General features: G+C 39.5%; 2 protein-coding genes and 1 long non-coding RNA gene across 3 annotated transcripts in view; 2 read left to right on the top strand and 1 right to left on the bottom strand.

Moving 5' to 3' along the window:
• Window positions 1-5,831, top strand: part of LOC106585252 (kinesin light chain 1) — a 37,241-nt gene extending 31,410 nt beyond the window's left edge. The window contains exons 15-16 of the mRNA XM_014171264.2: window positions 3,465-3,528; window positions 3,799-5,831. Of these exons, the coding sequence (XP_014026739.1) occupies window positions 3,465-3,528; window positions 3,799-3,882 (148 nt within the window). The 3' untranslated portion in view covers window positions 3,883-5,831. The remainder of the gene's footprint in view (window positions 1-3,464; window positions 3,529-3,798) is intronic.
• A 5,430-nt stretch (window positions 5,832-11,261) lies between these two features.
• On the top strand, window positions 11,262-22,349 carry LOC106585248 (heme-binding protein 1). Its single transcript, XM_014171259.2, has 6 exons — window positions 11,262-11,388; window positions 16,241-16,426; window positions 17,033-17,124; window positions 17,563-17,704; window positions 18,028-18,211; window positions 18,733-22,349. Exons 2-6 carry the CDS (start codon window positions 16,267-16,269, stop codon window positions 18,905-18,907), a joined length of 753 nt encoding a protein of 250 aa, XP_014026734.1. The 5' UTR covers window positions 11,262-11,388; window positions 16,241-16,266; the 3' UTR covers window positions 18,908-22,349.
• Window positions 22,350-24,742: 2,393 nt separating this feature from the next.
• LOC123739294 (uncharacterized) lies at window positions 24,743-25,322 on the bottom strand. The gene is made up of 2 exons (XR_006767656.1): window positions 24,966-25,322; window positions 24,743-24,802 (listed from the first exon to the last, which is right to left on the bottom strand). It is a non-coding gene; the product is annotated as an uncharacterized lncRNA (long non-coding RNA).
• Window positions 25,323-26,282: the final 960 nt, after the last annotated feature.

Here is a 26,282-nt window from a genome sequence, read left to right as displayed (position 1 = left end):
TGCTGATTGGCTTAGAGAAATTGAAGAGATTGGGGGGGCTGTTTTGTTAGACTTCAGTGCGGCTTTTGACATTATTGATCATAGTCTTGTGTGGCTTTACACCCCCTGCTATATTGTGGATAAAGAGTTATTTGTCTAACAGAACACAGAGGGTGCTCTTTAATGGAAGTTTGTCCAACATAATCCAGGTAGAATCAGGAATTCCCCAGGGCAGCTGTCTAGGCCAATTTACTTTTTTCAATCTTTACTAATGACATGCCACTGGCTTTAACACTTAACAAAGAGTTGCAGTTAGTTTCAGAGTAGGTGGGTGGCAAGGAATAAGTTAGTAAAAGCATTGTATTTGGGACAAATAATTGACTAAACCCTAAACCTCAGCTAAATCTTGTAATAAATAATGTGGAAATTGAGCAAGTTGAGGTGACTAAATTTAGCGTAACCCTGGATTGTAAACTGTCATGGTCAAAACCATATTGATATAACAGTAGCTAAGAGAAGTATATCAATAATAAGGCGCTGCTCTGCCTTAACAGCACTATCAACCAGGCAGGTCCTACAGGATCTGTTGACATGTTGAATGCACCAAGCTGTCTGTTTAAACTGCTGGCGCACAGCTCGGACACCACAGCATACCCCACAAGACATGCCACACGAGGTCTCTTCACAGTCCCCAAGTCCAGAACAGACTATGGGAGGCACACAGTACTACATAGAGCCATGACTACATGGAACTCTATTCCACATCAAGTAACTGATGTAAGTGTTAACATTTGATTAAAAAAAAAAAAAAGATAAAAAAATACACCTTATGGAACAGAAGGGACTGTGACGCAACACAAACCGTAGGCACAGACACATGTATACGTACACACAATAACATGCGCACTATACACACGGATTTAGTACTGTAGTAATGGTGGAGTAGGGGCCTGAGTCCACACAGTGTGTTGTGAAATCTGTGAATGTATTATGTTTAAAATTGTATTAACTGCCTTAATTTTGCTCGACCCTAGGTAGAGTAGCTGCTGCCTTGACACCAGCTAATGGGGATCCATAATAAATACAAATACCTACTGTAAAATATGGTGGGGGGCTTTGATGTTATGGGGTTATTTTGTTTCCACTGGTCCTGGGGCCCTTAAGGTCAACGGCGGCTTCAAAGCCTTTCATTGGCCAAGACATAGCATCAGCAATCCAGGGTTTATATACATCATTGGTTGAACCCTCACTGCAGGAACAGTAAATAATAGTGGAAGCCTCATATCCATGCTCAGTTTTTGCAGTGTGTAAATTTAGGTAATGAATAATACGAAATTCTCAGAGACCAGATTGCCTGTTTTTACATGCCGAAATAGCCAACTAACGTTGGACAATTGCGCCACGCGAAAATAAAGCCCCTTAGTTCGTCTTCTTTGCATAATGTTGTCATGGAAAATATTTTATTTCCAACAACCAATCAGCAACTGAAAGTTGGCATTGGTTGACTGACAGTGGCTGGAAATACAATTAGATTTCTAAAGTAAGCAAATCGTTAACCAACATTATACTACATCTAAAGTAATTCTGAAGTCAAGGTTGTGTCTGTCAAAGATTGAATGAAAACTGCTGTATTTTTGTGAGCTATTGTTAGAATTGCTAGGTTATGACTATAGTTGCTAGCTAATGTGGCAACACAGTCATGTCTAAAGTAAATTTGACGCCATTATGATGATGTGGTTTCCTACTAATTATTTGCATACTTTTAGTTATGTGTTCACACTACCAAGCCACTATAGTTAAGTGATTATGGACATTATAGGTCAGAGCCATGGTTGAGTGGTAACACTCCCAGCATAAATCACATGTACAAATCTCCCCGCTTGAGACCAGGGTTCAATCCCCGCATTCATGTATCCAAATGTTTCTCCCACCTGCCTGTATCCCAATCTGATTTTCATCATGAACTTTAGTACCAGGACATTTTAGCCAAAAACCTGGTTGCCTCTGCCAGGAGAGTGAAACTTGGCCGTAAGTGGATCTTCTAGCACGACAATAACCCCAAGCGCACATCAAAATCCACAAAGAAATTGTTAATTGACCATTATTTTTTACAATGGCCATATCAGTCCCCGGACCCCATTGAAAGCCTGTGATTTGAATTGAAGAGGGCAGTCCATAAGTGCAGACAAAGGATATCAAGGTTCTGGACAGATTCTGTATGGAGAAATGGTCTAAGATCCCTCCCATTGTGTTCGCCAATCTCATAAAACATTTTAGAAAAAGGCTGTGTTGTTATCTTCGCAAGGGGAGGGTGCTGGAGTATTAAAAACAGGGGTGCCAATATATTTGACCCCTTTCTTTTAGCGATTTTGTATTTATTTATTACTTGTTAAACAAAATCTCTCTTTCTCTGAGCAATTGTATTAGTATAAAATACTATAATTGTAAAACAAAAATATATATTGCTCAGTATTTGTATTATTATATAAATGTTTTGCTGATCTTTATCAGGGTCCCAATAATTTTGGACCTTACTACAATACTTTCTATCTGGTTTTAGACATTCAATTAGGGATGACAGGTATGGATATTCTGGACTGTTACCAATATCCATTTATTTTATTTTATGGCCTTCTGAACCATTATAGCACAGATGGAAGATGCAACCAAGTTGCTATGTTCATAAGGCTGTTAAGACAAATTGTGAAATTACTTAAATATGGGAAAGGTTTAAAAATATAGATTTGTATAACAAAGTGACTCAGGAAATGAGGGTCTTTGGAGGCTGAATGGGGCTTTAAATGCCAAAATAGCCAATGTCAAAACGTGATTAATTTCAGTATAATGTTTCTCCCACCTGCCTGTTTCCCTATCTGATTTCCATGCTGTCTCAATAGTGTCAAAATACCCTGGCCTAAAAAAATATATATATATATTACAATATTCACACATTGGAGATTATTTTAACCAAGTACCTACATTTTTTTAAAATAATAAATACAAAAAAGTGAAGATTGGAGTGGAAAGGGAATAAATACCATCTTAAAATTGTGTTTCTGCAACTACAGCACCAAGTCTGACACTGCATTTTTGGTTAAGGATAATGCTGCAGTTTTTTTCCCCCAGCTATTGTCTTCCTCTTAATTAGGACCACCAACCCAAGACTTCTGTATAAGATTCAGTTGAAGATAAATAGCACGAAAATAATCTTAAATGTACTGTTATATTAATGATTCATCTCACATGAAGCTATGCTATTCTGAGCAGATATTCAGTAACTGAATCATAATAAAAAATATGAAATGCACTTGACAAATGTGTAAACAAATTAAACTTTGATTTCATTTGACACAAATTCACCCCTCTATTCATGCTTGGTCCAGTACCCTTCAGTGGCCTCACACACACACGCCAAAACATAAGACATTTAATATACATTTGCTTAAGACCCACTCCAATGCAAATGCTTTGTTTTTCCTTTGCAGTATGAAACGAGCTGCCTCTCTGAACTATTTGAACAAGAGCAGTGACGACGATGACTCCTTTCAGGTAACACGTCTCCTAGTGGATATACCGTTATTCATACTTCTTGCTTAGTTTGCATTATGGCCTTGTAGCAACTTATCAGCTGCCTGCTGGATAGTTCACCTTAGTTCACCCAGGAACAAGATACCTGTTCTAAAAACACCCCCAGCATTCTCTTTCTTCAGAATCAAATTTAGCGATTAAGCATAACCTTGTTTTTTTTCATCTGTATTTCTTTAATTTTCTCTCTGTCTCTCTCCCTCCTCCTGTCTCTCTGCCTCTTTCTCTCTACAGAGTCCAGCAGGTGACAGGAGGCTAAGGCAGAGCAGGAACCTGAGTTCCAGTACTGTTGACCTCTACAGTGGAACTGGAAACTGAACACACACACACACACACACTCAACAGTTTTTCCAAATATGATATTGTTTAATTTTCACTTGTGCCATTCTAAACCTAAATTCTGTAGTTTCCATTCTTAAATTTAAACACTGTTTAATGTTATTGCTGCTTTCTAGACATTGTATTAATTTTGTAGACTTTCTGTAGAATTCAAAAAATATATTGTATAAATGTGCTTGGTTTTAATGTCATTGATATATTGTGAGATTAGACAGCGAGAATCCTTACTGCTTGGATTAGTTTGATACAAATCCCCATAAGGTGCTCTGTGCAATCAGACACTCAGGGCAGTGTATTGTGGACCATAGTGTTTCACATGGAGACCAAGCATGGTCTCCATGTGAAGCTAGTTGTTAGCTATTATTCACTATACCTGCAGCTTCTGAAGGCATGGTGGATCAGTACTCTTCCCAAATCAGAGAAGATGATTATTTTCAAGAGCTGGCCAATTCAGCCATTACGCTTCTTTTTACAGTGTTTTCTCCCCTTTCATAACCATGAAGATACTCGGTACTGTAGTTAAATAGTAATTAAGTCATGAAGATGGTATTCATGAATATAGAATAAATATATCTGAGATTTAAAGGGGTACCTCACCTAATAAAAATGTACATGAAGAAAATAGTTGATGGAACCAGATATTTCTTGTTTATATAGCTACTACGGCTTAGCCTTGAGCATTGTTGAGTGTAAAACTATTTAACTGGTGCTAAGACTCCTGTTAGCTTGTTTCAAATTACTTATTTTTTGACCATGTTCATTAGTTAGGGTGTTCCTCAGAGATTTTCAAGTAAAGGAGAAATATGAGCACAAAACTCTGGGGGGGAGCGCAGCTACTGAAATGAACCTTAATCTAAGTACTTACTCAGTAAAGGCCAAATGCCATGATGTAATTATCATTTTTAGGTTAGATGGTAACCACGTATTGACCTGGTTATTTTACATCTCTTCAGGCACTGTATAAGAAACTTATACAGTAATTATTTATCTCAGGGTCTGGGATCGAGTGTTTCCCAAAGCTATACTTTCCAATGCTGTATCAATTCATGCAATACACTCTTCGAAAAAAGGGTTCTTCTGGTGTCTCCATAGAAGAAACCTTTTTGGTTCCTGGTAGAACTCTTTTGGGTTCAATGTAGAACCCTCTGTGTAAAGGGTTTTACATAGAACTCAGAAGGGTTCTACTTGGAACCAAAAGGGGTTCTTGAAAGGTTTCTCGTATGGGGACAGCCAAAGAACCCTTTTAGGTTCTAGATGGCACCTTTTTTTCTAAGCGTGTAACTAAGCCATGTCTTCCCTGGTCTTGATCTGTTTGTGCTCTTGCCCACGCCATTGCACATTGTCAAGCCCAACAGTCTAGCCTCACAGCAAAATTGTCATGTTTGGCATGATAGCACAAACAGACTGGCACAGGCTCAGGCTAACTTTCTATGGATGTCAAAATGTTCCAATGTTGTAGAGTGGAGGCTCGTTTTCTCTATAGCTTTTCCTCCCTAAGAACGTTGGAGAGACACATAAAGTAAAACATTTGTTTTCATTCATCCATGCAGTTCCATTAGATCTATTTACCATTTGTAGCACATATTAAATTATATAATGAAAAATGATTGTTTTATTGAGTTTATGAATCAGTCATATGAATATAGTATTTCACTAAAAAGATCAATTAGGCTTGAATTGTGAATATATTTTAATTTTTGTTTAAATATGACTAAGATTTAAAATGTTTCACTTCGGTGCTATATATGTGTTAATATATATGTAGACAGAAGGTTTTTAATATTCAGATGACTCAATGTTTAAAGGGTCTTTTAGTGGTGTAAAACTGATTGTTAACTATTTTCAGGTTATGATATTCTTCTCATGCAATCATTTTCAGTCAGAATTCCTTAATTGAATGTAAATCCTTAATAAAATAGCAGCTATCACGTCCTGGTATTGATTGTTATTACTAAGCTTTTGATAGCCTTTGATGACTGTGGACATAATGTAGGCACAACGCTGTATGCATAACTGCAACAACAAAAAGTCATTTCAGTGCTGGGTAATCATAGCAAGCCATCAGCAGTTGTCTTGAGAAAATGGCTCAAACTATAACTTATGGGGTATCGCTTTTCTAATAATGGAAATTGAATGTAACAGAGAACAAGAACAGCATATTGAATAGAATGAACAAAATAGAGTCCAACGAGGAATCGAGACAATGATAAACTATCATTTTAAGAGTCAAGTATAGTGTGTAGTCAATGGAAGGCATCGTTTCATGGAACATTGTTGGCTGATATACCAATGTCGTATACTGTATAAACCCTATTATTATTCGCACTGTCATCGGTTTGATGGAGCACATTTTTTATTTTCCAAGGACATGTACACATGACACCCCCGTCTCCAATACAGCAGCTGCATTGAGTACCGTTCTCATAGCAGCACGATCGGGGATTTATTTTTAGTTATATGAGTTCACCTGCAAATTAATACAAAACTTTGGGCATATCGATTTTTTTTAATAATTTTTTTTAGCACTCTAGTGCAGTACAACTGTTTTTTTCACAGGATTGCAACCACCTATGAAAAAATAAATGGATAATTTGACCGTTTTTATTTAAAAATGTATTATTTATACCAGCATTTCTTTAAAAAGTTTACACCAATCAGGTTTGTTGAAAGCTATTGTATAGGGCAAGTTATATTTAAAGGGGAACTGCAGCGGCTGATTATGCCTTGTTTTTTGGGTTGCTCCTCAAGAAATCCTGGTGGCCATGACAGAAGCAAAACTTTGATGTTGGTGTTTCTTGGTTGTGTCCTTGCCACCATCAAGACACACCCATCTGTCAGAACGTTGCCTGTAGCTGTTTCACCCTACTTAACAAACAAACCTCATGCATGTTGAGTTCAATAACTACAGGCAGATACATGTAGGGTGAGATGCCGGAGAGAGCTTTAAATAGGTCAGTAGCCTACAGAGTCATTTGAGAAAAATTCAGCAATTGCATTCATGTTGTTATTCTAAACAAAGTGTTTTGATAACTTTCAAATGTAGTAACAGGTCAATGTAGAATAAACAAGCCTTTACATAATTACCATAGAAGCAGTGTTCTACTAATATAACAATGCGCACCTTTTATTGTCATTCCCACAAACAAAGCAACCAGTAGTTATCCCTGTGCGAAAAGCAATCCAGAGAAGTCACCTACTGTGAGGTTTCAGTCCATTTCTACAGTGCCCAAAGATGATCAGCAGAATACTGTTTTTTTTTGTTTTGTATCCGCCAGTTTGTCAATACCGCGGTGAGAAAGTACACTGAGGTTGGCTCGCGATGGTAGTACGGCACGCCATCTTTGGGTCAACAAGATGACTGTATCTTGTATAACTTCTTCTGGCCTAGTCTGAAACAGGATGTTGTGGCTTACTGTAAATTCTTTCATGTTTGCCAGCGGATGGGTAAACCGAGCTGTGCCGGTTGCATCTTTGCAGTATATTCCTGCTTTTGACATGCCTTTCAGCAGGGTTCCGGTGGACTGTGATGGTCCTTTGCTCAAAGCAGAGTGGTAACAAGTTTCTTTTGACCATCATGTGCGCTGCCATTCCACTGAGGAAAATCACGAGAGGAAAGTTACTACGGATAGTGCAGCAGTTCCCCCTTTAAAATCAGACATGTCCGTGGTCGAGCCAGCAACTTGGTTGCTGATTGTCTTTCAAGAGAGGGCAGTCAATAAGTTTTGTCTTTTGTGTTGAGCCAGTGTGTAGCCCTGGCTCACAATTTGATTTTGACCGCACATTTTGCCATTTTGGAGATGAGTATTGTTTTGGTTGCTCTAGTTCCAAGGGGACGATAGTTATAGGAGCGTACAGTATGTGAGTTTATCAACTTCAGTTTTAGACAGCTATAAAAAAATATATATACAAATTCATAATAAAGATTGTAAAACATTTTTTTATTTATATCATATACATTTAAAAATAAGAGGTGGCTATTTTGTCTTGTTTTTGCAATGAGTTGTTTTCTGTTGGTGATGAGAGAACTTGTCCAACAAAATTATCGGATATATTTGTTGTCTTAAGGGGGAAGGTTTACAGGCTTTGGTTTTTCCATGTATTTTTTGAGGTTGGACTTTAGCACGTAAATCTTGGTGTTGCCTTGTTAGTCAGTATGTGTTACACCTGTGCTGGTTGCCATCTTGTTATTGGGAAGGCGTTTCACATGTGCTGGCCCATGTGCTATTTAAGAGTGGGTGGCCCAGTGCTCCACTTGTCAAATCAAATCAAAGTTTATTTGTCACGTGCACTGAATACAACAGGTGAAATGCTTACAGTGAAATGCTTACTTACAGGCTCTAACCAACAGTGCAAAAAAGGTATTAGGTGAACAATAGGTAGGTAAAGAAATAAAACAGTAAAAAAACAGGCTATATACAGTAGCGAGGCCACATACAGACACCGGTTAGTCAGGCTGATTGAGGTAGTATGTACATGTAGATATGGTTAAAGTGACTATGCATATATGATGAACAGAGAGTAGCAGTAGTGTAAAATAGGGGGTGGTGGGTGGGACACAATGCAGATCTTCCGGTTAGCCACTGTGCGGGAGCAATGGTTGGTCGGCCCAATTGAGGTAGTATGTACATGAATGTATAGTTAAAGTGACTATGTATATATGATAAACAGAGAGTAGCAGCAGCATAAAAAGAGGGGTGGGGGGGCACTGAATGCAAATAGTCCGGGTAGCCATTTGTAATGGTCTTGATAGAGGCGGAGGGTTAACACCTTTAGGGTTAACACCTTTTTCCCCACCTTTTTGGTTTTCTTACTGTCTTTAAATTTGGTGTGGGTTTTTCTTTTGTTTTCCTCTTAGGCTAATTTAGTGGGTGCTCATGGTGGGTGTCTTGAAGGTTCCAGTTGTTGTTCATTGCTAGTCAACTTTCAGTGGACACCCGCATGAGTGTCTTTCAGAACCCCTTCTAAAACCCCACCTGTTTTGGTTGTTGTCTGACTCTCCCTTCTGTTTGAGTGACATTTGGTTTTCTTGATAGGGAATGTTACTTCAGCTAAGACTGAAAAGCCAGAGAGGTCATTATATTCCAGTGTTTCTGGTTATACTCACCAGCGAGGTCATTATATTCCAGTCTCTCTGGTTATACTCGCCACCACTAGTCGTTGCACACCAAGCTAGCATTACTGGTGCAGACTTGGGGACCAACGAACTCCAACCACCTATTCTGCGTACTAGGGTCCTTTGGCAGGGCTAACTATTCTGCATACTAGAGTCCTTTGGCAGGGCATGCATTGCAAGACATACAACTTTGGCTGTGGAGTCATGGTCAATCCGTATAGGGCCTTTGAAAGCATTGGGGATGATGACACAATGGATTCCCATTCAATGAAGGGACACAACAATTTCAAAGATTTTGCAGTTACAGTTCATATAAGGAAATCAGTCAATTGAAATAAATTCATTAGGCCCCAATCAATGGATTTCACATGATTGGGGATGCAGATATGCATCTGTTGGTCACAGATGTGTTAAAAAAAGGGCCTTGGATCAGAAAACCAGTCAGTATCTGGTGTGACCACCATTTGCCTCATGCAGCGCAACATCTGCTTTGCATAGAGTTGATCAGGCTGTTGATTGTGGCCTGTGGAATGTTGTCCCACTCTTCAATGGCTGCGCGAAGTTGATGGATATTGGCGGGAACTGGAACACTGTTGTACATGCTCAATGGGTGACATGTCTGGTGAGAATTTTGGGCATGGAATTACTGGGACATTTTCAGCTTCCAGGAATTGTGTACAGATCCTTGTGACATGGGGCCGTGCATTATCATGTTAAAACAGGAGGTGATGGTGGTGGATGAATGGCACAACAATTGGCCTCAGAATCTTATCACGGTATCTCTGTACTCAAATTGCCATCAATAAAATGCAATTGTGTTTGATGTCTGTAGCTTATGCCTGCCCATACCATAACCCCACCGCCACCATGGGGTACTCCGTTCACAACGTTGACATCAGCAAACAGCTCGCCCACACAACGCCATACATGTGATATATATGCGGTTGTGAGGCCTGTTAGATGTACTGCCAAATTCTCTAAAACGACATTGGTTGAGAAATTAACATTAAATTATCTGGCAACAGCTCTGATGGACATTCCTGCAGTCAGCATGCAAATTGCAAGCTCCCTCAACTTGATACATCTGTGGCATTGTGTTGTGACAAAACTGCACATGTTAGTGGCCTTTTATTGTCCCCAGCACAAGGTACACATGTATAATGATCATGCTGTTTATTCAGCTTCTTCATATGCCAATTCCTGTCAAGTGGATGGATTATCTTGGCAAAGGAGAAATGCTCACTAACAGTACACTAATTTATGCAAAAGAAATCTGAGCGAAATAAGTGTTTTGTGCTTCTGGAAAATTTCAGGGATCTTTTTATTCCAGTTCATGAAACATGGGATCAGCACTTTACATGTTGCGTTTATATTTTTCTTCAGTGTAGTTTTTCCACATACATAGATCCACATAACTCGACATGACTAGGCAAGGACGTATTGCTCAACAGTCAAAACAGAAAAAGACAAGTACATTTTTTTTTTTTTTGACGAGACTGCCTTTATGACAAAAATTCTCCTATTTTCACTTTGTAGTCAATTTTGACACTAGAATAAATGTTTCTGACTCATATCGAAGCCACATAGGCCATTTTCAAAGTGATTAGTTGCTTTTTAGGGGCAGTCACTATACACTTAACAAAATACAATATGTAATCGGAATTACTCAATATAGAGTCTGCAAAACTTTAATTGGTCTCTTGTGCTGGGCAATGGGTTTAATACAGAGTGCTGGTGACTCATTACTCCAGCCGCTACATTCATTACAATCCAATACACTGCATATGAATTACATACTGTATGGGTTTATAGATATAAACTGCTGTATATGCTGAGGTAAAAGTGGGTTGGGAATACTCAGTAGGATCTGTAGGTCGAGTAGAAAGTGCGGCTTGGTATTTAGACTTCAGTCCCCCCAAAAATAACACCATATATCGATTCTACAGACCCTACTCTACTGAGAATTACCAACCTCTCTTTTGACTCAGCACATAGAATAGTTTTTTCTCTACAGCCCAATGTTGTGAACATACAGATCTGAACATTGTGTTTTTTGATAGTGGTCTTACAAAATGTTTTTAGAAGCATATTTGTAATTGTTTTCATAAAGTCCTTTTTGCGTTTGCTTTTATGTACAATAAAAATAGGACATTGATTAAAATGTAATACTGTATCTTTTGAAATAGTTATCCACATTTTAATGTTCGGAAATGCTGGCTTTTATTTTGAAGGAATTGTTATTAGCATACATAACTGACGTCATCGTTTGTGCTGTGCTACTAGAGCGGCATTGAATTTATATGTCCGGTTTTGATTGTACAGTAAATCAGAAGGAGTAGTGCTCAAATACGATCCTTTACTTTGTTGACCAGGTAAGAACGCCGACTTTATCACTAAATGTTACATTCGGGTAAACGAGTTGGTCTAAACTAGTGTTCAGGGAAGAATATAACAAATTAATAGCTAAATGTCCGAAAAGTGCACCGATTCTACACAATTAATAACCGATTGGGGCTTAACCAATATAAATTATTGTAAAAAAAAAAAAAAACGATGAGTTGTCTATCCTAAAGCCTATTAACTTCATGGCATGCGTTCAAGCAACCCCTAGTGACATTTTTGCCGCGTTATTGGGTGTGCTGGTTCCCTAGGGTTGACCTACTTTTGCTGTCACGCATTGCAGTCAGTGTTTGTTCGACATTGCAGGTGACTTGCCGACTGACTGATCTACAAATTACCTTGCATCACATAACTACTCATTATTATTTGTTGATCAGCCAGTGTCACCATTTACCCACAATGCATCATGGATTTGACGCTCGCGAACACGGTAGTGAGTTCACTGCCCATTTAATTGTCTCGCCAGCGATGATTAATCGGATGTTGTATTAAAATCCTTATTGAAAGCTGTGCTGTTGTGCACTCCTTTTAGTGGTTTTGTTAGCGCACTGTGGTCAAGTGTTTTTGTGTTAGGTTTGTGTTGAGTAATGTGCAGCCCGGTTGCCGTAGTAAACTGAGTTTAATTATGTGGGGTAAAAGCCGATGTATGGTCTATCTGTTCTCTGTAGCGGCAGTACAGCATTTACTGAGATGCGACCTCTGCAGAAGTCAAAGCATTCATACTGCTTGCGCTTTGGGGAGCTGTCATACGCGCCCAATAAATTGGTCTGCTGTGCACCACTCGTAGTGATAGCCTTTCAGCTAATTACGAACAACTGGCCAAACGAAATGACAAGACCTTACCTCTTCTGAGATGTTGGGGTAGGAGCTCAGCCAATTCTATCACGAAGCAAAAATGCTGCACCGGTTTTTCCACCTGCATCTCCCCGATGCCCCCCCAGCAAAATTAGGCTACCTTCGGGCTATTGTTTATTTCACACTATGTTGAGGTAAACATCAGAGTATAATTATTGTATGGATGTCAACCCCAATACATGTTCATGTCATCAATCAACTGCATTACAGTTAAAAGTAACTGAATACCACCACTGATTTCTGTATGCGAGCTATGCCACCAGTTTATACGAATGGGAGCATAGCAGCACTTCTTCTAAACCGGAAAAGGGACAACTTCTAAATGTTATGCAGCGAAAACAGCCAAATATATAAAAATCAGATTTTAATAACCACATTGTGGGCCTGTTACAATACATAAATCATGACGGATTTGACAAATATCCACTTTGTTTGATAAGATTTGTTGAATGTGTACAAATCCTCCCTGGTCTCCTTCCAGGAGTTCTAACTCCTTTTTGTGTCTTTGAAATCCCGACACGAGGTGTCATAAATAAATATTTTATTTGTGAACTTGTTCTGATAGACTTTCATCAAAGTTCTCCACGTTTGTGTTTATACAGGATGTACCGCCCCCACCTAATGCCAACCAACATGTCAATACAGAGCTATGCGGAGCAATTCGCATTGTTACCTCAATTTGGCCTCCAGAGGCTCCACAATTGCGTCACATCCTTGGTACGGAGACCCCGAACAACATTTCCAGATGAAGCATAAATCAGCTTTTCAAATCAAAATGTATTTGTCACATGCGTCGAACAGTTACTGTTACTGTGAAATTCTTACTTACAAGCCCTTAACCAACATTGCAGTTAAAGAAATAGAGTTAAGAAAATATTTACCAAATAAACTAAAGTAAAAAAATATATAAAAGTAACACAATAAAAGGACAATAATGACAATAATAAAAGGACAATAATATTCAGGGGGTACAGGTACCAAGTCAATGTGCAGGGGTACAGGTTAGTCTAGGTAATTTCTACATGTAGGTAGGGGTAAAGTGACTATGCATAGATAATGAACAGCAGGTAGCAGCAGTGTAAAAACAAAGGGTAGGGCGGGCAATGTAAATAGTCCGGGTGGCCATTTGATTATTTGTTCAGCAGTCTTATGGCTTGGGGGTAGAAGCTGTTAAGGAACCTTTCGGACCTAGACTTGTCGCTCCGGTACTGCTTGCCGCGCGGTAGCAGAGAGAACGGTGTAATGACTTGGGTGACTGGAGTCTTTGCCAATTTTTTTGGCCTTCCTCTGACACCGCCTATTATAGAGGTCCTGGATGGCAGGAAGCTTGGCACCAGTGATGTACTGGGCCGTACGCACTACCCTCTGTCGCGCCTTATGGTCGGATGCCGAACAGTTGCCATACCAGGTGGTAATGCAACCGGTCAGGATGCTCTCGATGGTGCAGCTGTATAACTTTTTGAGGATCTCGGGACCCATGCCAAATCTTTTTAGTCTCCTGAGGGGGAAAATGCATTATCATGCCCTCTTTACAACTGACTCCACTACAGCCCCATCGATGTGAATGGGGGCGAGTTCGGCCCTCCTTTTCCTGTAGTCCACGATCAGCTCCTTTGTCTTGCTCACGTTGCGGGAGAGGTTGTTTTCCTGGCACCACACTGCCAGGTCTCTCACCTCCTCCCTATAGGCTGTCTCATCATTGTCGGTGATCAGGCCTACCGCTGTTGGAGTCGTCCTTGGCCACGCAGTCGTGGGTGAACAGGGAGTACAGAAGGGGACTAAGCACGCACCCATGAGGGGCCCCTGTGTTGAGTATCAGCTCACCCGATGTGTTGTTGCCTACCCTGATTACCTGGGGGCAGCCCACCAGGAAGTCCACAGTCCAGTTTCAGAGGGGGGTGTTTAGTCCCAGGGTCCTTAGCTTAGTGATGAGCTTTGTGGGCGCTATGGTGTTGAACGCTGAGCTGTAGTCGATGAACAACATTCTCACATATGTGTTCCTTTTGTCCAGGTGGGAAAGGGCAGTGTGGAGTTCGATTGAGATTGCGTCATCTGTGGATCTGTTTGGGCGGTATGCGAATTGGAGTGGGTCTAGGCTTTCCGGGATGATGGTGTTGATGTGAGCCATGAACAGCCTTTCAAAGCACTTCATAGCTACCGACGTGAGTGCTACGGGGCGGTAGTCATTTAGGCAGGTTACTTTCACTTTCTTGGGCACAGGGACTATGGTGGTCTGCTTGAAACATGTAGATATTACAGATTCGATCAGGGAGAGGTTGAAAATGTCAGTGAAGACACTTGCCAGTTGGTCCGCGCATGCTCTGAGTACACATCCTGGAAATCCATCTGGCCCTGCGGCCTTGTGAATGTTGACCTGTTTAAAGGTCCTGCTCACATCGGCTACAGAGAGCGGGATCACACAGTCGTCCGGAACAGCTGGTACTGTCATGCATGCGTCAGTGTTGGTTGCCTCGAAGCGACCATAAAAGGCATTTAGCCCATCTAGTAGTTCGCATCACTGGGCAGCTTGCCGGTGGGTTTCCCTTTGTCGTCCGTAATAGTTTGCAAGCCCTGCCACATCCGACGAGCGTCAGAACCGGTGTAGTAGGATTCAATCTTAATCCTGTATTGACGCTTTTCCTGTTTGATGGTTCGGCTGAGGGCATAGTGGGATTTCTTATAAGCGTCCGGGTTAGTTTCCTGCTCCTTGAAATCGGCAGCTCTAGCCTTTAGATCGGTGTGGATGTTGCCTTTAATCCATGACTTCTGGTTGGGATATGTACGTACGGTCACTGTGGGGATGACGTTGCCGATAGACTTATTGATGAAGCCAGTGACTGAGGTGGTATACTCTTCAATGCCATTGAATGAATCCCGGAACATATTCCAGTCTGTGCTAGCAAAACAGTCCTGTAGCGTGTGCAATACAGATTAATTTGTGCTGTTTCTTACATTTACATTTACATTTAAGTCATTTAGCAGACGCTCTTATCCAGAGCGACTTACAAAATGGTGCATTCACTTCTTTACTGTACATTTTCAAACCTGTGTCCTCATGATGGTGCAACAGTAGCCCGATGGTGTAGGCTATTGTGTTTAGGTAAGTTTGTTACAAAAGCCAAGTAAAGGTTGCCCTATAAGCTAATACTAAAAGCTGACAGGTAAAATGCTTTATTCCTTGTTATAAGCATCTATGACTTATATGGTGTATAATAAGATTAGTTCACATTACTGTAGCCGTAGAATTATAGGATTTCTGTGACTGTAGCTGGCACTTTCTGAATGAAGGCACCAATCCCCCTTAAGCTTTTTTGAAAAGGTCTGACAAGCAGGTTTGATATGATCCAGTGTGACTGTGATTTAAATAGTGAAGTCTGTGTCAAAGCAGCTTCATGTGTCTACATGGTATTACATTAGCCTGTCCATGATCCTGTAAAGATCATAATATCCTGTGTAGCCTACATTCAACAAGTGAATAAATGACTGAATAATATCACGTGGTTCTATTTTCTACTGGTAATAATAAGGTAGCACATTATTTTATGGTATTGTTTTCACCTGGTTTTTAATGGGAAATCTTAACAATAGGTACTCTTGGTACTTACTAAAAAGAATTGGCTACTACAGTGTAATGTACATTGTTACAGTTTGACCTTGTCTTTTTTGTATTGTATTATTTATAGAAAATCCCATTTTATTTTCTGATTTTTATTGAACAAATTGTGAAGGAGGGTGACAGTGGGGAAAGTCGGAGAGAGGTTGTGTCAAAGGGCAGTAGGCTCGATTCGTACAAATGCCGACACTGTAGACGTGTGCTGCATTACCACTAGACCAGCCAGGCCACAACCAAGTCATATCTTAGTAGGCCTAAATGCCTAGTTATTTCCAGGTAAACTGGAAATGGATGTTAACAATGGCCCTATTTCTAGGAAAAGTAACAAACTTGTCTTCTTGGTCTTGTGTTTGCAGATCTACCCGGCCTGTGGACGAAAACAATGGCACTAATCTCCCTCGAGGATCTCGACGGATTGGAGGATGAAGAACTGGACAATGACATCACTGACGACCCTGATTCAATGGAGGACGACGAGCAGCAGAGGCTGTACACCCATTGGCAGGCGATCGCCAGCACACACCAGGTGTCCGTCCCCCGAGGTAAGCGAGATAGGCGGTGGAGTAAAATAGTCCCATTCGAGGTAGTTGCTTGGCAGCAGTGTATTTGGAGACAATCAATCTGAGAAATTCATTGCAACAGGACATGGTTTCTTCCAACAGTTGAAATAAAATCTCAGATTCTAGTTGCTACATCCTGTCCATAAGCAAAGACGGCTAAACAAAGTCCCAGAAAATGATGACTACATTTCAACAATATTGGTGCATTGTTTTTCGGCACATTGTTTTATCTTCCACATTCCAAACCGTCTGCAATACAGCAGTATCACTTGATTGCTATAGTGTGTGTACTGAAGTCTCTATCATGGCGTACTCAAATGGGAATCAGTTTGAGGTCTAGTAAGAAGCTTGTAGATATTAGAGCAGGCCCATTTTCCTAGAGACTTGAATACTTGACATTAGCCCTTGACATTAGACATTAGCCCCCTTTATAAAAGGACATTAGTCCTTTTATAAAGCATAAGCCAATGACGAATTTCCCCCCACTTCACTTGGTTCCGGTGAGGTTTTTACCAGTGAGGTTTGCGCTCAGGCTGCTCTCTGTAAACTTTAAAATAAATGAAGAGGACCCCTGTGTTGTTTTGATAGAAATGACAGGACCAATTCAAGAGCTTACGCAACGGAACCAAACCCAAGAAAGAGAGCAGGTCCCCTTTGCCTCCATCTCTCAGGATGAAAAGGTACAGTATGTGTCCCTTCCACTTGTTACCAATCTTAGGTCAGGATGACAATGGCAGATATGTTGGCTGGCTGTTCCATTTTCTGGGTCATCTATCCGTCATGTAATGGCAGGAAGTGAAGGGAAGTCTGTAGTAAAAGCTAAATAAAGCCATTTTCTTGTCTTTCTTTTGAGTGTCTGGCATAATAAATAAAGAATGAAAGCTGTGTGTATGTTCAAACGGATTTGTGTAAATACCTGAGTGCAATGTGGTGTATAAAATCTGTGTTTGTGTGTTGTCTTATGACCATCCATGTATTTGCTTGAGTGCAGTTAATGTTGTGTGTGTGCACGTGTGTGTTTCAGCTTGAGCATCCATGCCATTGCTCGAGTGCAAAGTGAAGTGAAAGATCTCTTATATTCCCTGGATAACGAAGTGTGTGTTTGTCTATTTCTGCAGCTGGGCGAGGTGCTGTTTGAGGAGAGGGTATACCCTGCAGGGAAGTGGGCGTGCATCACTAAAGGGGAGAAGCTGTACGAGCAGAGCATCTCCATGGGCTTCATGAAACTCATGAAATTCATCTGCAAGGAGAACTCTGTCGGTAAGGGCTTAGTGTTCATGTTACTGTGTAATTATTGATGTAAGTATGGTGCAAAATCTATGGTAATCACTCATTGTTACAACTATATTGTAATCACTCATTGTTCCACTGTACTTACAGCAGTAACCCTAACCCTTATCATAACCTTAAGTACAGTGTATCTACAATTCATTGATTTGGGGCCTAGGCTCTATTGTATATAAATAAGTCATTCTTACTGTACTTACATCAGTAATCTTAATCCTTACCATAGACCTAAATATAGTGTATAGTAAGACAGGGTAACAGTGAGTAATTATAATAGCACACTCTTGTATCGACAGGACGCTATTTGGGAATGACTGTACCCATTGTGAACAGTATACAAATGCTGGAGGACGGCAATGGCTTTCAGAAGGACATCTTGACCGCATACTACCTGCCTGCTGAGTTCCAGGCCAACCCGCCTCAGCCAACTGACCCAGACATTACCATACTCCAAAGGGAGGCTGTACGAGTCATCACCCGGTAAGGACACTCCCACCTTTGGCTGACTTCGATACTCAAGCCCCAGGCTTGAGTATCGAGGCCTATTCTACTTCGCCTGTGGTTTTGAGACCTATTCTGACCTATTTACATATCTACATGTAAAAATAGACAATGGATTTAGATAGACAATGTCTAGCCAAAATGGGTGGAAATAATTAGTCAGATTAGTGATAATATCCATGTTGTTGTTGTTTTTTTAACTATACTGGCTGGTTTCCCGGACACAGATTAAGCCTAGTCCTGAATTAAAAAGCATTTACAATGGGGTCTACATTGAGCTTTTTTTGTTGTTGTCCAGTACTGGCTTAATCTGTGTGTGGGGAATCTACCCAAACAATAATGCTAACTTCTATAGATAATGGATACGTACTAGCTAGACTCACACACTACTTTGCATTGGTAAGATATCTGGCTAAAATACTATAGGTAAAAAATAATCAGATAATAGCAGTAATGACAGTATTTATTTAAACACGAATAACAAATGCGGTCTTCTGTAGGACGTTCTTCGGCACCACCACGGAGGAGACAATCATGCCTCAGATTAACCTGCTGTGGGAGATGCTGGGCCCCAGCGAGGAGATGCATCGCAACTCCTACATGGTAGCTGTCTACGACAACCCTGGAGTGTCCTGTCGCAGGAACGAGATCTGGTTCATCCGACGAGACCCCTAAATCTCTTATAACATTCACCTGTCCCCTCCGGTATCATCCCGACACCCCCCTATCCCACCCACCCCCCCTCTGTGCCTCTAGGGTCACGTTCATTGGCCGCTAAATGGAATAAAAGGGACAAACGGGGAGGGACTACCTGGATTTGGTCCAATAAGCAAGACTCATTTTCAGTTTCCAATGCAAAATGTTTTTAAAAATGTTTGTTTTTGTTTTTGCGTGCCCTAATGAACACAACCCAGATGATTCCTGTAACGGGATAGAGTGTGGATTAAAATGGGGGGAATGGCTCTTGGGTTGGTTTTAGTGGTGAAGATGACAAGATTACTTTAAAGATGGTTTTAGGTATACAGTATGGCAGGAAAATACTTATTTAACATTCACTGAGATTGAATGTTTTTTTATGCTCTAGGGGAGCACAAGAAAATACTAACTTCAGTGGCATCTATACCATGTACACAACCAAATATGGTGTTTAAAATACAAGTATATTGTATCTCTGTGAAAAACTGTCTGGGCATTACAAGAGTTAACTCTTATATCTCCATCACGTTTTATCTCCAAAAAAAATTATCTTGCTTTTTATGTAAAAAAAAATGGGGAATATCATCTAATCATTGCAAACTGGTGTCACATAGTGTCACAGTCCGTTTTACATTTCAGTCATTTAGCAGACGCTCTTATCCAGAGCGACTTACAGCAGTGAGTGAATACATTTTAAAACTTTTTTTCTTAATGATGTTGATACCATAATGTTTTTTCTAAACTATAATGATTATGTGTTATAGGTCTGTAACGTACTACAAAAATGGTGTATTTGCAGTTGACTAGAGTAGGCATCTAGGTTTAACCTATTATTATCCATATACATAGGTAATTCTGACACAACTTTATAATTCAAAGTTACTTGCAATGATATGTGGGTGTCTTACTCTTAACTGTAATTGAATTTTATCCTGCTAGTGAATTTTGCCCACACTTTGCTACTTTACCTACACTTTGAGGCTGGTGTAGGGATTTTGAGTATAGGTGTCCGAATAAGTAAATGACTATCCCTCTTCCCCCAGCCACAAAGCTGTAAATATTGATAAGACAGATTGGTCATTCGTTACCTTCAGTTGCCACTAGGTGTCAACCAAACAGTAACGTTTGTATTATGTTTTTTGTCGATTTATTTTCTTATTGGTGAATAGCGAATATCTCACAAATGAAAAGCTTTATTTTGGTGAGGTTAGTTGTAAATGGAGCTGAGACTGGGACCAGGCTCTTTAGATTTTGAGGAAGGTTCAAGCTTTTTGAAGATTCATAACTATAGTTAATGATGGTTGGGGAATGGAAGTTTAATTAAAGTGACTTATGAACCTGTCTGTTCAGCATGGCCAAATGATGTGCTCTTACTGTGCTTGCCTCTTTTTTAAATATATATTTCCCAGAATAAGTGTGTATTTGGTGTATTTGTTTGTATTCTCCAATAATTACTACGGTATACTTTTGATATGTTAAAATTGCACCCGTCCTCTCTTTTGTGACCTTGTATTCCTATGCTGTTTGCAACTGTTTTCAAAGCATACATTTGAAAATTGCAGTGTGAATTGTAGTGGGTTGCTTCAATTTAAAGCTGCAATATATAACTTTGGGCAACCTGACCAAATTCAAATAGAATTGTGAGGAGTTATAGATCATTCATTCTCATTGAAAGCAAGTCTAAGATGTAGTAGATCTGTTCTATGTGTGTTATTTCTGTGCTTCCGTTCTTAAGTTTTGTTTTGAACTCTTTTACTTTCTGTTTTGTACAATAGCTTCAAACAGCTGAAAGTACTATATTTTTGGTTATGGAAAATATATTTCACAGCCGTTTAGATGGTACAATGATTCTCTACACTATTTCTGCTTGTTTTGTCACAAACCAAAATTAGAAATTTTAGCAAACAGAGAGATTTCTGTATAGTGCATCTTTAAACTACTTAAAAGATTGCCAGTGTGAGTTAATGGAGATTTGATATGCATTTACACTTAAAAACGTACCGTGCTTTCAGAAAGTATTCACACCCCATTTACTTTTTCCACATTTTGTTGTGTTACAGCCTGCATTTAAAATGTATTAAATTTAGATTTTGTGTCACTGATCTACACACAATACTGCATAACGTCAAAGTGGATCTTTTTTTTTTAAACAAATTAATTAATGCCTTGCAAAGAAGGGCACCAATTGGTTGGTACATGTGAAAGAAAAAGAAAAATGACCTATTTGAGCATGGTGTAGTTATTCATTAGGCTTTGGATGGTGTATCTATAGTCAATACAAAGATACAGGTGTCCTTCCTAACTTGAGAGGAAGGAAACCGCTCAGGGATTTAAAACAGTTACAGAGTTTAATGGTTGTGATGTGAGAACTGAGGATGGATCGACAATGTTGTAGTTACTCCACAATACTAACCTAAATTACAGAGTGAAAAGAAGGAAGCCTGTCCTGTTTGCAACAAGGCACTTAAGTAATACTGCAAAAAATGTGGCAAAGAAATGTACTTTTTGTCCTGATAATACAAAGCATTATGTTTGGAGCAACGACACATCACTGAGTTCCACTCGTCATATTTTCAAGCATGGTGTTGGCTGCATCTACCTACATGTACATATTACCTCAATTACCACGACTAACCGGTGCCGCCGCACATTGACTCTGTACCGGTACCCCCTGTATATAGCCTCGCTATTGTTATTTTACTGCTGCTCTTTAATTATTTGTTACTTAAAAAATGTTCTTATCTATTTTTTACTAAACACTTATTTTTCTTAAAACTGTAGTGTTGGTTAAGGGCTTGAAAGTATGCATTTCACTGTAAGGTCACCTTGTTGTCACCTACACCTGTTGTACTCGGCGCATGTGACAAATACAGTTTGATTTGATAATATTATGGGTATACTTGTCATCGGCAAGGACTAGGGAGGTTTTGGGATAAAAATTCTCCTTTCAGCAAGACAATAACCTAAATCAGAAGTCCAAATATACACTGGAGTTGCTAACCAAGATGACATAGAATGTTTGAGTGGCCTAGGTACAGTTTTGACTTAAATCTGCTTAAAAGTCTATGTCAAGACTTGAAAATGGCTGATTAGCAATGATCAACAACGATTTCGACAGAGCTTGAAGAATTTTTAAAAGAATAATGGGCAAATATTGTACAATGCAGGTATGCAAACTCCTTTGACTTACCCCAAAAGACTCACAGCTGTGTTTGCTGCCGAAGGGGATTCTAAGTATTTTGTGTAGATCAATGACAAAAAATGACAAAACCATTTGAATCCCACTTTTTAACACAGCAAAATATGGAAAAAGTAAAGGGGTGTGAATTCATACTGAAGACACTGTATACAGCTTTTATAATCTTTGAACTGTACAATTTGTATTTTTATGTAAAATGAAAATAAAATATAAATAAAATGGTGTGGAGATGATTGATTCCACTAACAATAACTCAAAAATATTTTTTGCACATACCTGTCAGTTACCATTTGATATATCTTTGGTTATTTGGCTAGGTCATAGTTTGTCTTATTAGTATACCGCATCTGTCCAAAAACCTTACACAACTAAAATGACAAAAGTATCCCTTTTTGACAACTACCTTGTCTGCATTACATTTTTTAATAGTCTTTTCATTTATCCTTATCCATATTTACATTTGAGATGTATTTTAAATCGTTAAGGATGTAGCCTGAAATATAGCCTGAGCCTATGAACAAAATAATCAAATAATCAAAACAAGTTGTATGTGCTTAGGCCTACAGAAGAATGGGTGCTTGTCATGTTACTGCATCCCACTGCTGGCTTGCTTCTGAAGCTGAGCAGGGTTGGTCCTGGTCAGTTCCTGGATGGGAGACCAGATGGTGTTGGAGGGCCAGTAGAAAGCACCCTTTCCTCTGGTCTAAAAAAACTATCCCAATGTCCCAGGGCAGTGATTGAGGACATTGCCCTGTGTAGGGTGCTGTCTTTCGGATGGGATGTTAAATGGGTGTCCTGACTCACTGTTGTCACTAAAGATCCAATGGCACTTATTGTAAGAGTAGGGGTGTTAACCCTGGTGTCCTGGCTAAATTCCCTATCTAGCCTTCATACCATCATGGCAGCCTAATCATCCCCAGTTTACAATTGGCTCATTGGTGGTGCAAAGGGAGAACAAACAATTTATAGAAACCTTGCTTGATGTACAGCGTCAATCAATGCGGGACAATCTAATATGTTAAGGGAACCGGAGAATGACAACAGCAGAGGCTGGGAGGACACTGTCTGAGACTTTATGTCAACACAACTGAAACTGCCCACTGATGTTGTGTGTAATGTCACTTTCTCCAGAGTCCATAGAATGGGTAAGGCCACGGGCTATTATTGCCTGTTTTGACAAATTTAAGCAAAGGAAATGGCGAAGAGCAGGGGCAGAGAACTCAGAAACACTGATTTTGGAATTAATGATCACTTCCCCACCGAGATCAATGAAAGGAGAAAAAAACTGTATCCCATCATGAAGGAAAAGCGTTGCCTGAATCAACGAGTCTCCATGGTGATGGATAAACTTTACATCAATGGGCAATTGTATCGGGACTCTAGAGTAACTCCCTGGCTATTTTAATCCAATGTTCAAATCTGAGTTTGTGTGTTGTAGTGGATCATGACAACTTCAACTATAACGAATACATGCTCTATTGATCTTCACTTGATAAGGAAAGGGTTCCATATAGCTCAGGTTAATGTATGTAGCCTTCCTAACAAAATACATGAGGTTTTTAACTTGGTCAACATAAATAATATTCATATTTTGGCTTTGACAGAAACACATTTAGATGCATCTGTAAATGATGGGCAAATGAACATTCAAGGAAATAGTCTACTTAGAAGGGACAGGAATAGGAATGGTGGGGGTGTAGCACTGTACATTCAGAATCATATACCTTTTAAGAGGAGGGATGACCTTAATTTATGTCAATTAGAGGCACTATGGGTTCAAGTACATCTGCCTCACCAGGCACCCATATTGGTGGGATGTGTGTATAGACCTCCTAGCTCTAAGGTGTCCTATTTGGATGACTTATGTACTGGGATTGACCAGGCCACAGATAGTAACAGAGACGTGTTTATCTTGGGTGATTTTAATATAAACTGGAAGGATCATAATCATTCAAATAGAACTAAATTGATGAGATATGCCGAGGACTGTGGTTTGAAACAAATGGTTAATGATACTACTAGATCATCAACTAAGTTGGGTCACCGTTCAGACACGTGCATTGATCTGATCTCCTGTAATATACCATTGCAATGCTTAAAAGCCAGATCAATTCCATAATATTGTGACCATAACCATGAACACCAAGGTTCCAAAGAAACCCCCTAGGATTGTGGTCAAGAGAAATTGTAAAACATTTAATCATGAGCTATTTCAAAATGATTTGGCTGCTGTACCCTGGGAGCTGATTTATCTAGATGATTGAAATCACGCTACATTGTGGACCATCATGCCCCAGTAAGAAAGAGTACAGTTGGGGCTCGTCCATCTCCATGGATTGATGATGAACTGGGTGAGGCTTTTTCTTAAAGAAATATGGCAAAAGTCTTAGCAGCCAAATGTAAACTAGAAACTGATGAACAGAATTATAGAACATTAAGTAATTATGCAGATAAATTGAATCTTAAGAAAACAAAAAATAATTTACAAAAATGCTTTTATTAATTGTAAAAATTATTCGAAAAAGGTGTGGAATACAGGTAAGGGCTTACTTGTACATCTATCTCATCATGCCCATCTTGTAACTCCCTCCAGTAACCACGAGCACAACCGTTCCTTGATTTTAACTGGCGGCTTTATTCTGTAGTTTAGTCAGAATTATCACCTTCCGTGAGAACTATAAAGTAAATGAAAATACAGTTTAAGCACACTCTTACACCTTCTTGTCTTATGAGTGACTTATTAGCTTGGTATAACTCTGAAGTAATTACATACATAAACAGTTTAGCCGGAGCTATAACAGTATCAGATTGAACACACGAATAAAGGAAAAAAAATACCTAATTGGCTGCTTATTACAGAAGGGAGGAAATCAAACTTCACACTTATTATTCCTGGCATGAATTCACGCTTCATCCTAACATACACATATCAACCTTTACGAACTACACCCGGTAACATGAAAACTTAGCTAACATCGCGCGGGAAAGCCTTCACCCCCAAAGATGTGTTGCTACGATAATGATCCCCGTTACAACAGTTATTAGCCACGTAGTTCCACCTGTCTTATCATTTCCTCCGCATAGCGAACACGTAAACTATTCAAACAAAAAAACAACGACATAGATTTACAGATTAACTGTCAGTTACACATCTAGTGTGGAGGTTGGCAGGAGAACAATAACAAATCCAGCTGATATTGCCAATCATTTTGCAGATTTTTTTACAAAGAAAATGAATTTACTGAGCGATAATGTAAGCACACATTCTTCCAAACAAGCTATTGCCCAATGGATTGATGATCATATTATGAGCAACAAAACCTGCTCTTTTTAGTCTACAAATGGTGTCAGTAGAGGAGGTGTTAAACCTATTGAAGTAATTACCCGATGGTAAATCAACAAGTTATGATTTGATGGACAATTATTTACTTCGCTATGCTGCTCCCCAGATTGCAGCTCCACTGAAATACATATTTAATTGGTCAGTGGAAAAGGGGATGTTTGCAAATGTATGGAAGCATGCTAAACTGTGTTCTATTCCGAAAGACAGCAAAGAACCCATTACTGCTGCTAATAGTCAACCAATTAGTCTACTTCCTTCACTCAGTACGATACTGGAGGATATTGTGAGTAGACAAACATGGGAGAACATGGAAAAGATTATAGCCAATCAGCATGCTTATCGCAAAAAACATTCCACTACCACTGCATTGGTTGACATGACTTACCAGTGGCTCAATGCTATGGATAATGGCAGGTTTGTGGGTGTACAAATTTTTGATTTTAGAGCAGCATTTGATTTAGTGGATCATTAAATAATTTTGTCAAAATTAATGCATTATGGTTTTAAGGAGGTAGCACTGAATTGGGTACAGTCATATATAACTGACAGGAAACAGTCCATCTAAATCAATGGTTCATTTTCTTCCCCTCATGCTTTAAACTGTGGAATACCGCAGGGCAGCTGCCTTGGACCACTTCTTTACTTAATATATACCAACGACCTTCCTTATGCCTTATCTGAAACTCAAACTACTATATTTGCAGATGATACTACAATTTATACAGCAAGACAATCGGTTCAACATGTACAGCAAGCTCTACAAGTAGATTTGGAAAATATCAGGGTGTAGTGTAACGACCCTGGGTTTATAA

The sequence above is a fragment of the Salmo salar genome, chromosome ssa02 (genome assembly GCF_905237065.1).
Source record: "Salmo salar chromosome ssa02, Ssal_v3.1, whole genome shotgun sequence".
In the NCBI taxonomy this organism is placed as follows: Eukaryota; Metazoa; Chordata; class Actinopteri; order Salmoniformes; family Salmonidae; genus Salmo; species Salmo salar.
This window is presented reverse-complemented; position numbering and strand designations above follow the sequence as displayed.